At 36.6% G+C, this 12,449-nt stretch overlaps 1 protein-coding gene across 1 annotated transcript; it reads left to right on the plus strand.

The window, feature by feature from the left end:
• Nucleotides 1–4,380: 4,380 nt before the first annotated feature.
• On the plus strand, nucleotides 4,381–6,992 carry LOC121984347 (cell number regulator 8-like). Its single transcript, XM_042537237.1, has 3 exons — nucleotides 4,381–4,740; nucleotides 5,656–5,858; nucleotides 6,541–6,992. The coding sequence occupies exons 1-3, from the start codon at nucleotides 4,449–4,451 to the stop codon at nucleotides 6,778–6,780; spliced, it is 735 nt and encodes a 244-aa protein (XP_042393171.1). The 5' UTR covers nucleotides 4,381–4,448; the 3' UTR covers nucleotides 6,781–6,992.
• Nucleotides 6,993–12,449: the final 5,457 nt, after the last annotated feature.

A 12,449-nucleotide genomic window follows, 5' to 3' on the forward strand; every position in this document is an offset into this window, starting at 1 on the left:
CGATTGAGGAGTCCTCAATCGATCAGACGATCGATTGGGAAGAAATTTCCCGCGTACAGAGAGTTGCTGAATCGATCAGCTGATCGATTGAGGAGTCCTCGATCGATCAACCGATCGATTGAGATGCGACTTCCGCGTACAGAGAGCTGTTGAATCGATCAGCTGATCGATTGGCCATGGATCGATCAGCCGATAGATTGGGGAGCTCATTCCTGTGAACAGAGAGCTGCTGGATCGATCAACTGATCGATTGGCCAGACTGGATCGATCAGCCGATCGATTCAGATGGGATTTCCGTGCACAGAAGCACGTTGAATCGATCAGTGGATCGATTGATATGTTCCAATCGATTGGGGAAGTCTGATTTCGGCTGGGAACATCTGATTTTAGCTCTTTGACCATATGGAACGTTGGGGGTACTGAGAAACTTCCAAATCATGTTGAATTTCATAGAAACAAGTATTAAATAGCTTAGAATAGTGTTCCATGGTATGATATAACATGGAAAGTTTAGATTCCAGATTTTATAGCAAATAGCAGAGAGTTTTAATTAGTTCAGCTTTTCCGCACCTTAATATTCAGTGATAGCCCACAATAGTTTAGCATAATGTAACCCCCGGCCTTACAGTCTAGTCAGTAGAAGGTGGGGCGTTACAGACACCTAACTCGAGTCTTGATGAGGGGGACGAGCTATGGAGAGGGTCCTGTCTTTCACGCCCGAATCATGGAAGGGCTAACCAGGAGTTGTCTCACTGAAAGTATCAAGCCTGACTGTGCGGACCGGGCTAAGGAAATCCAACCAGTTGGGATAGGTCAGACATTACTACCGACTCTATCTTCAGATCTGGGAACCTGATCTGTCTGTACCCGATCGAGAATTATGTGGTTGATGACGTCAGACGGTCTAACTCCTTCTTTCCCCTCCTAACTGTTGACTAACACGTCCCTTTGATTTTTGACCGTCACGTCTCCTTGACTTTATACTGTTCTTGACTGTCATGCTCCCTTAGCTTATAACTGCCTGACCTTATCAGACCCCACCTTTATGTACTGTATCAGAAGCAATTCCAAGTAGATGTTGATTTTGGTTTTAGTGAGGCGAAGGGACAATATTCTAGTGGAGTCATCATTAGAAATCATAGTGGAAGTATTATAGCAGCATCTACTTCAATTTGTAGAAACCACCTTGGTTCAGTTCTTAAAGGGGAATTAACTTATGGCCATTGATACGGTGATAAAGGAAGCTCATCAAGTACGGGTCAAATGAAGAAGATAGCAGCCGACGTAGAGGTCAAAGTCAAAGAGGTCAATGCCAGAGGACCAACGGGCTCACTAAAAGATAGCCGAGCGGAGCCCTATATTAAGGGCCGACCGAGCATGAGTCGTCTGATCCACAATGGGATGAGCCCAGCAAAGGCACATGTAGATGACCGTATCGCTATTTCAATTGGGCATGAACATACTATCTAGACTTGTCGTCGCAAGAAAGAGCAGGCGAACAAAGGAATACTTGGCCGAGCAGAGGAGTACTCCGTCGAGCGGCTATCCGGCTTGGTCGATTGGCGGGAACATTGACGTGTATTTGGATATACTTTTAGGAGATGACGTTGCCGACACGTGGCATGGTCTATATGCGGATCGTACGACGGACAAATCGGAGGATGTGCCCACGACCAATTAGAGAACTTGTCCATGACCACGTGTCCAGGATCAATTGGGGAACATGTTCGCAACTAATGGGAGAATGTGTCCACATCTCGAAAAGTGCGCACATCGCCTACTAGGGCATTATATAAAGTGGGTTTGTACACTAGCGCAGGTAGGCGTAATTCACCTTTTGGGTTGGTGTTATTGTTGCTCCATCTTCTTCTTCGTGCCGTTGATTGACTTGAACGTTGGAGGGCCAACGTCGGAGACCTCTTTCTTAACTCGACACTGATATTTTTTGTGTTGTAGAATGGAGAAGAGTTTATATCTAATTAACACAATAATCACATTCCTAACTTACTATCTCTCCAATTTTCAGAAAGGATCCGTCGTTATCAAGCTTTTTAACATCGAACATGCTTGGGGGTTTCCTGATTCGTTGGTGGCAGTCCAAGCAGTGACTAAGCCTACTGAATTCCTTGGTCCTGAAGGTGTGCCCATCGAAACCAACAAGTATGATGCAAGACAACTCCTTCGCTGGAATTAAGCATGCCCGACGAACTGCAATTGAAGCTTAGTTTGATCTATCCTCTCCTGTAATCTTCCAATGACTTGGAATGCTAGCTCCGGGTTTCCGGATTGGCTGTTAGATGTGTATCTAAAAACATTTCTGCTTAATGATATGTATGACTTTAGGTAAAATAAATAAATAAATAATATTTGACTCAAATCGGAATGCACAAAAATTAATTAACACGCTAAATTTAAATAAAAAGGTAAATGAGAAAGATGTTAGTTGGTTAATGCAAGCTTTGTTGGTTGAAAATTGTCTCCGGAGTATAGTTACGGTGGTAAATGGATAAAGATTTGTCATTTAAGATCGAGGGATTAAATTTTGGAGTTGATAGAGCGTAAATCTCTATATCTTGTATAACTAATCCCCTCCCCTATTTGTCTTCTCAATTATTATGATTTATCTTTGCCATGTTGATCTTAGATGAGCTGAGGGTGGTTGAAAATTTGTAAAAATATAAATTGTCCATTCACGGTAGAGGTGGGGAGAAGAGATAATTAATAAAAAATTTGACGTCAAAATAAATTCGAAAAGGATAAATGGATCGTAAAAGATAACCTAATATCACAAGTTATGACATCTTCTGTTCTACGTGAATTTCAAACTCTCGTTGCATGAGAAACTTTATCTTTTACAATCACACATGGAACCTGGGGACAAATTTCAAAAAAATTAATGAGCAACTTAAATATAATTTTAGGTGACGTTTGGTTTTCTCTAAGGAATCGGAATAGGAATGAATATCATTTCTATCATAGTATTGTAGAATGGGAATAGGTATGAGTTTAGGTATCATTCCTAAAAATAATGTTTGGTTAGTTGAATATTTTCAATCGGAATGAACTTAAATTTTCTTTTTTACCCTTAGAAGAAAATAAGAGAAAAAATTAGATGGAAGATAAAGTTGAATGTGAAAGAAACATATGATGAGAGATAATAATGAGAGAGAAAGTGTGATGGGAAAAAATGAAGAGAGGGAAAATGTGATGAGAGAAAATGAGAAGAGAAAAAGTATGATGAGAGAGAAAAGTATGTTGAGAGAGAAAGAGTGATGGGAAAAAATAAAGAGAGAGAAAGTGTGTTGAGAGAAAATGAGAGATTGAGGAGAGAAAATGTGATGAGAGAGAAAGTATGATGGGAAAAATAAAGAGAGGGAAAGTGTTATGAGAGAAAATGAGGAGAGAATATGTTATGGAAGAGAATGAAGAGAGAGAAAGTGTGATGAGAGAAAATATGGAGAGAGAGTATGGTAAGAGAGATTGAGGAGAGAGAAAGTATGATGAGAAAGAAAGTATGATGAAAAAAATGAGGAGAGGATGAAGAGAGAGAAAATAATGAGAGAAAGAGTGTGATGAGAGATAATACAGAGAGAAAATGGTAGAGAATGTGTGATGAGAGAGAATGAGAAAAGAGAGTGTGATGGAAAAGAATGAAGAGAGAGAAAGTGTGATGAGAGAAAAATATGGAGAGAGAGTATGATAAGAGAGATTGAGGAGAGAGAAAGAATGATGAAAGAGAAAGTATGATAAAAAAATGAGGAGAAAATGAAGAGGGAAAATAATGAGAGAGTGTGATGAGAGAGAATACAGAGAGAAAATGGTAGAGAATATGTGATAAGAGAAAATAAGGAGAGAGAAAGTATGTTGAGAGAGAAAATGTGATGATAGAATGAGGAGAGAGAAAGTATGATGAGAGAGAACAAGGAGAGAGAGTGAAATGAAAGAAAAATTGAACAAATATACTAAGAGTATTTTTGTCCAAAACTTAATTCTTATTTTCATTCCATCAAAACCCAAGGGAGGAGGTGAGTTTCATCCATATCCAAATTTTTGAATTTAATTTCAAAATCTTGATTCCATTTTTATCAATCACACATAAAATTTGAGAATGAATCATTCCCTCATTCTCAAACTTCTAAATCAAACGTCACCTTAATTTTTACGCTTTAATTTATCTACGTCAATTCAACTATAGTTTTTTTTTTTTTTTTTTTGGGTTCAAAATACAATCAACATTAACATTAAAGCGAATTTGCTTAATCAAGAAAAGAAACTTTAGCTTCAAATAAAAAAAGAGTGCCCTGGTCCACCAATAATTTAACCCTATTTGTTTCAATCCCTATTTTTGACGGAGCAGGAAAACACACAACACAAGGGTCTGGGTGCCTTTTTTTTTTTTTTATTTTAATCCTACCTAACCTCCTCCTCCTCCTCCTCCCTCTGTCCTCATGGCCAAGTTGGAGGAGTCCGATCCTCTCCTCAAACACATCGACGGCGCCAGCCAGGATCCGGCCTCCCCTCCTGTGCCCCAGGCGGAGGCGCAACGAGCTCCACCACCTGCGCCCCAAGTGACGGCTCCCTCCGTCCCCACGAAGGGGCACGCCCAATGGGCCGCCGAGGCACTCCCTGTCCCGCACGGGAGCGTCATCGGCGAGCCCGTACCCCGCGCCCAGTGGAGCTCCGGCCTGTTTGACTGCCTCGGTCGGAACGATGAGTTCTGCAGCAGCGATCTTGAAGTTTGTACGTTTCAAGATCTCTTCCCCCTCTTGATTGTAGCCTTCAATTGTGGTTTTTCTGTCAATATATTGATAGATAGATTATTGTAGCTCTGAGATCATATTTCGATTAACATATTGATGGTTTATTAGATCGTACTAGCAGTTGGGAACTCGACCCGTTATGATCTTATAGTAGAGGAACTTCTATTGCCTGACTTTTTTAGGGTTAGTCCCAATTTTGGAGACTTAAATCCTTGATTTCTGTTTATGAGATTTTAGATATTTATTGCTAACATTGCACGGACTCGTTGAATCAAGAAATGGAAAAAAAAGGATCTTTGGTGATTCTATATGTTTTTGTGTATATATTTCTTGCATATACATTTCAATATAATCCTTCATTAATATAAGCTTTTAGATATTTATTGCTGAAATTTTCACCAACGGAACATCAAGAAATGGTAAAAGTAGAAATTGTTAATATCTGAATCTTGTGCCCCTTTCCGTGAGTCACCCCACCCCCTTAATGCACATACCTCCAAGGTAGAAGAAAACCTCCCGCAGGAGGCCGGGCAATGGGAGTGGCAGCCGAGGGAGGTTTACGACCTGTGGGTGGGTGGTCATCTTGGGGCTTTCCCCGTGGGCTCGGCCTACCTTGTTTCGTGTCAAGCTTTTTTCTTTGCTTTTTCTTTCTTCTCTTCCTTGATTTTTTTTTCAATTATTTTTCATATCACTGTTTATATATTAATTGCATTATATTTCTTTTACAAACTTTCCTATATATCCATTTGGCCTTATGGTAATGACCAAACCTCTTGGTAGGATCAAATATATAAAGCCCATCAAAAAAAAAAAAAAATGTAGATGTGCGGGGATTGTTTTCTGTGATTTAATGCCAATCGTCTCATCTCATGTTAATTATTGTTTTAATCTTCAGGTCTTCTAGGAACCTTTGCTCCGTGTGTGCTGTATGGAAGTAATATGGAGAGACTTGGAGAAGTTCCTGGCTCCTTTGCAGAGAATTGCTTCCCTTATACTAGTCTTTTTTTGGCTGGGAATTGCCTCTTTGGTTGGAATTGCCTTGCACCATGGCTGTCTCATCGTAGCCGAACCGCCATCCGTCATAGATTCAACCTTGAGGTAATTTATTTATATTTTTATTGAATATTCTTTTATTTCTGATAAATTGATTTTTATTTGACATGGTACTTCTTTGCTAATACTAAGATGTGTTTGTTGCTCATATTCATCATAATTGTCAACCCATAGTTGTTCTAGATATTTAGGGTCCTTTATCTGGATCTTATATGTCCATTGAGTTCTTTACAAGGTTATACATATTATTTTTTGTCACAATAGTTTTTTATCCCTTACATGTAAAGTAGTTGCATATGTTGGGTGCTATACATTTTAGTACTTCTTTTCTTTAGTAAGGATGACCTCCCTAGAGTTGAGATAAGAGTCCATATTAAAAATATATATATATACACAATAGAATATCCATTATTATTTATAAATTATGGATAAATAGTTCGATGATTAACTAAATTTGAGTGAAAAAAACTAACACTGTCCATTTTTAAGTATTGATAAAAATATTTGAATTGTTTAATATTCATTCATATTTATGGTTTAGGACATATTTTTCCCTAAGTTCCTTTTGTCGAGTAGTAATAGTTCATTTTTAGTATCATTATTGGGTTATGGTTATTCTTTGTGTTTGCTGAAGAGATTAATTCTTCTTTTTTTTTCCACACAATCTTCCATTTGATGCATCATGATTACTAAAATTGCCTCTCTTGTATACTCTGTGAATATATAGGGAGAGTTTGAGGCATTCTCAAAATCTTGCGGAGGTTGCAATCTACTGAATGAGGATAAACAGAGGTTCGAGACATTTGAACAAGTTTGTGACTTTGCCACACATTTGTCATGTCATGTATGCTCCCTTTGCCAAGAAGGTCGTGAGCTGCGTCGAAGGTTGCCCCATCCAGGATTCAATCTGCAACCAGTAATAGTTATGATGCCGCCGATGGAACAAAACATGGTTCGCCAAGCATGACATTCATACATAGTACAATCTTTCTGATGGGAGCAATTGCTTAGTGAATTGAAGATGTCACTATGAATTTTAAACCAAGACACTGGTACTTTTACATATTTGTGCATTATCTGTCTCCTCGCCTTGTCATTTTCAGTGTGGTTGATCTAAGTCGGTGTGAACAAATTCAGTTTCCTGGTAAAACGATCCTAAAGCCCTTCAGCTTTATTTAACCATCTGGATATTCTCTCAGCATCTATTGTTGTTACTTTTATGCCCTGATCCTTGTAATGTCTTCATTATTTGGTTTTATTATAGTTTGCATGATAAAGCCAATTTAAAAAGGTTGAAGTGATTTATTACTAACTTTATATGATCTCATCAGGTATATAAGTCCTATTATATTGGATTCTATTTCTTACCATATCTTATTATTATTATTATTATTAATTAAGTTTTTCCCCTTTATTGTGACTGTATATTTGTATCATTTTAAATGTCTTTCAAAGTTTTCCTCACTAGTTGTAATTTTATTTTTTTCTAATATATTTTTTATTCTGTCCACGTTTATATATTCACTTCATTATTTTCATCTCTATCATTTTCATTTTCTATCTATGTGCTCGAATACTAATAAAAGTTTGAATAAAATAATATGCACTTGAATTGATATATGATATATGTATTTGGATTGTTAAACTCTATTCAATTATGGGTAGAATATGAAACGTGTCCCTTTTTTTTTTATTTGACGACCTAAATCTTACGTAATGCAGAAGTTTGTCAAGTAATTTCTTGACATTGAAGTCATACTTGAAGATTGGAGAATTCATTAGACTTTTGTTAGCATTGACGCCTTAAATTTTTAAGTTGCAACAAGTAGAGCAGTAAATGAGTTACGCTGAGCTGAACTTTAGAGTGTTAAATTTATTTGATAAGCCAACCGAGCCGAGTCGAATTTAAATGAATTAAACTTTTGAAATGATTATTCAAGTTTGGCTAAGTTTATTTTTTATGAACTTGAACTTGTTTAAATCTTGACTGGAGCTTGATTTTTTTAGATGTTATCAAACTTGTTTCGTTTAAGTATTATCAAGCTCTTAATTTAATCTTGTTTAATTGTTTGAAACTTTTAATTGTTTGATTGGTTATTGAGTTTGATAAATTAAACTTATTTATTTTATTTTATTTTATTGTTTATTTAGCATATTAATAAGAGTTTTATTAATGAATATGGTTCATGAACATTATTCACGAATATTGTTTATGAATGTTGTTCATGAACGCTATCAAGCTAAACATATATGTATTCAAACTTATTTGTTTAGTTTAACAAGCTATTCAAGCTTGTTTATTTAATTAATCTTGTGTATATTGAATGAACATAAACAAGCTTTTACCCAGCTGAACACCAAGCTTATTCATGAATGTTTGGTTCATTTACAGCCCTAGGAACGAGTTTGAGTTTCATTTTATAAATAAAAAATCTAAATGTTTAGGATCTCAACTTAGGTTAAGGATGACAATGGGACGAGACAGATTTGTTGTCTCCATCCCTACCTGAGAATTATAGTCTCTCCCCCATTTTTGATTTTGTTTAATCGGGGAATCCCTATCCTTGGTCCCACATAGATTAAATCCTCGTCCCCATCCCCACTTCAAATGTTTATTGACTTAGTAAAAAAAAAAAATTAATTTTCAACCCCTTGCATAAAAGTATTGATACAAGAAATTAATTATATTATATTATATTATATTATATTATAAGGGTGGGTTCGGAGATAACATCCCCATATCCGCCTCCATTTAACTTATGGGAATTTAAAAATCTCTGAACTCGAACTCCAAAAAACTCCTCGAACCCACCCTCGTTTTGGATTTTCTCCACGAAACTTTAAACTCACGAGGAAAATTGTTATCCCTAACTTATGTGTTATTATGGCGAATTGAATCTAGGAGTTCTCATAAATGGCACAAGCAATTTAAGTATTATACTTTAAGCTCATTGGATATTGAGTGTCAATTTAGAATAATCGACCAACCTTGTGCCCTCTTCAAAGACTTGCTTTGTAAGGATTACATTCTTAGTTTCTCAGACATCTAAGGATTAAGAGTCTCAATTTCGATAAATTAACAGATAAATTTTCTTTAATGATCAATTAATTGAAAAATGTTAAATTGATAGGTCGCTCGTTGCTAAAGGAAATTTTCATGAAGTCGGACTGGCTACCTCCAAAATTAGCCAGTGTAACGGGATACCAATGTAACTAAAACGAAAACTTGCCTTGCTGTATGCACAACACAACTAGAGAAGAGAAAGTTACTATTTTTAACTAATAGACAGTTAGAGATTAGATTCATAGAAAGTTATGGGACGAGTAAACCATTAGGAGATTCAATATTCGTAAGGGAAACATGACTAGATGAAGTGACAACGGCAATGTTTGTATTTGAAGTGGTGAGGGCAAGGATGGATAATTTTTGAATGGACGAGGAATTAACGATGCCAACATCAAAAGAACCAAACAATCGAGGATTTACCTTGGAAGGTGGAGTTACTAGAGGAATTACCAATGTTGAGAACTTTTGTTTCTTGGACTGCCAGATGGATTCTCTGGAAGGATATGATGATAGCCAATAAGGATTGCAGTACAAGATACATCCATATTTAAAATTTTCTTCTAGAGCCAATTGAAATTGTGCAAGACAAAATTCTCTTTTGAAATTGTACAGCTGATAGTGCTCTCAACATTGAATGTCTAGTTCCATCAAACTTAGTTAATACCAAATTATTGAAGAGTAGAACTCAAAATTCTCTTTGTTTGGTTGTTATTTTTCTCCCATTCTTCAAGCTCAGAGAGTCTCAGGTGATCTAGCATCCTAATGACATTTTCACAGTCCTGAGAAAGATATGCATGAGGCAATTGACCATTTAATTTAATTAGTTTCATACAATCTCACAATGACTAGTTGAGGGATAACACCACTAATATCATAAAATGTCATAAGAGTAAGAAAAACGATGATCATGGACTAGGTTTGATTTCACTTCATTGGCAGTTCACACTGGGATCAAAAATTTGAGTATGGTTTGGGCTTGTGTTGGTAGGAGCAGGCAGAGAGCGCAAAGAATGCATTGAGCAATAGGAGATGTGGCCACTGAGTCTAGTAAGACAATTTAGCTGAGAAGGCACTAAAAAAAATGTCAGGACTAATTCAGTGGACGATTAGATAATTAGAGAGTGTAAATAGTGATTATGTCTGTAAATATAAACTTATACTATCCTTTCTAATAGCTTAGGAAGGTCATACTATTAGTTAGTGGCAGAAATAAAGACACACAAAAAGTGCAAATTGCAATTGCTCATGTAAGCATCCAAACGTGGTTAAGAACTCTCATTCCTACTTCACAATCTACACTCGTTAGTGAGTCACTTCTAGAAACCCATTATTTCTCCTTTGCTGGTAACATCTGGAGGTAAAGAAACTTATTACAACAATATGAATTTATTTTTCCTTTGCTGGTAACATCTGGAGGTAAAGAAACTTATTACAACAATATGAATTTCAATGAGAGGTTGAGAGAGAGAGGCTAACGGATTACAAGAGAAAGGTACAACAACTAATATTTTGTTAGTCTGCAAGCATTGCCCTTGGTCGTATTGTTACAGGTTTTAGACACTTCAAACTTCATTTACTATTCTATTGATTGACCATCAATAAATCCATCATTAATTCACTGGTTTCTGATCACTTCAATTTGCAGTTTGCCAATGCCTATTTGAATTGATTTGAATTTATCATCAGTCAACTAGTTTATTGTGACCTTTAGATCATCTGTGAATTAGATGGTGAGAAAATCCTTCCAACGGTTTTGCTTCAGTTATTTTGTTCATTGTGCTATTTTTGTACCAAGTCTAAAAGAAATCCAAGTTTTTTCAACCCGAGTTGCAATTAATGTTGGCCTGCAACAAATTGTACACATCTAAACAGGCAAGAAAATGATGCCTTGACTTTAAGCTCCGCTTTTACCTTCCAAAGGCATAGCCAATTCCCCTATACATTTGAAAATTTAATTGAAAGTGGGTACTCTTACAAAGACAACCAAGGCCAAGGGAACTATATCATAAAAATTTAGTTGAAAGAGGCATTAAGAACCTTTTGTTCTTCCATAAATACTCCGTAAACCAAGGGATTTATCCTAGGACCATTGTTGTCTTGTGGATAAAATTCTTGATTTAACCGAAACCCCTAGTTTAATTACACACCATTATACAATCATACGAATGCTGTTTCCTTTCTTTAGCTCCCACTAAAAGCTTTAAACAATGGAAGTTTAGCAAATTATAGAGCCTACTCCCCAGGATTCCTAAGAATCTAACTAGGTGAAGTCCATGAGATGCAATTCACTATGGGAAATAGTAAACGAACTCGATCGAGCCACTAAGGAAACTAGTTGGAAGTCTTACCAATTCTCTTGTACACGTGAAGATTTACATTCTCATGTGCTTGCTTCGTGATGTCACTGCTTGAAGGAGGAAGACTTGAGAAAACTTAGCCTGTGCATGCCACTCTCTTTTGTTTTGAGTAATGGAATCTCATTGTTCATTGGTTGCAAAAGCTCGCTACGCATCAAAAGGGGAAGTCACAAACTCACTGTGCTGGATGGTGGTGTCCTCACCATTTGCAAAAGGGAGAAGGAAGGGTATGAAGTTACCAGTTGCAACTTAAAGGAGCAGGTAGCCTAAAGTCCTAGCAATGTTGCTTAAACACATGAAGATTTTCAATGCCACAAGACTTCTCTTTTTTCCAACTCCAATCAACAAACTATATATATATATATATATTCTCTCTATTGTTTTTGTCTATCCTTTCCACAACAACAATAACAAAAAGGAATACAACCTTACATTGGAAACATAACAACATCTTAACATATATATATATATATATATTTTCTCTCTATTATTTTTGTCTATCCTTTCCACAACAACAATAACAAAAAGGAATACAACCTTACATTGGAAACATAACAGCATCTTAACAAAGAGACCTTGAATAACTGCAGTCGCACCATAGTGCATCCATCTCCATAAGCAAACAAATGTTATGAATATTGCATGCAAAAGAAAAACACGCGAGAGCAGTAAAGTGCTCGTGCAAGGGGACTTTACCTCAAAGATCATACATAAAGTGCGCGAGGCAGTTGATTCGTAATAGAGAATTTAGCATGTGCACTGCACCAGCCATAATCTTTCAGTTCTTCATGGCTAAAAATACAATTTCTCAGGAGTATCTGTAAAATACGGTAACAAAATAATAATTAAGAATAGGGTTATTTGACAAATGATTTTATTGGAATTTTTTTGGAATTTTTAAAAATTTTTGAGGATTTTTTTCGGAACTTGTATGATGTATTTTGAGGGGATAAAATTATAGACTTTGTAAAAGATCTATTTGGAATATCCAAATATGGGAGTTGATTGAGAAATAAACTTCTAAGTTTCGGTTATAAAAATCTAACCTAACCCTCCGCTCCTCTCCGCCCCAATTACGCCGAATTCATCTCCTCACCTCACGGCGCCGAACTCACCTTCTTCCCCTACCTTCCTCTCTTGCTCTCGACACCGACCTATCGATCTACTTCTTCCGTCTCCCTCTCACGTGTTCCCGCAACCGGAGCCGCCGGC

Source organism: Zingiber officinale, chromosome 5B (genome assembly GCF_018446385.1).
Source record: "Zingiber officinale cultivar Zhangliang chromosome 5B, Zo_v1.1, whole genome shotgun sequence".
In the NCBI taxonomy this organism is placed as follows: domain Eukaryota; kingdom Viridiplantae; phylum Streptophyta; class Magnoliopsida; order Zingiberales; family Zingiberaceae; genus Zingiber; species Zingiber officinale.

Bases quoted from the DNA above. Each gene is read 5' to 3' on its own strand.
- LOC121984347 (XM_042537237.1), top strand. From the start codon at position 4,449: ATGGCCAAGTTGGAGGAGTCCGATCCTCTCCTCAAACACATCGACGGC. The intron at 4,741-5,655 runs GTACGTTTCAAG...TTTAATCTTCAG, and splicing joins CAGCAGCGATCTTGAAGTTT to GTCTTCTAGGAACCTTTGCT. The intron at 5,859-6,540 runs GTAATTTATTTA...GTGAATATATAG, and splicing joins GTCATAGATTCAACCTTGAG to GGAGAGTTTGAGGCATTCTC.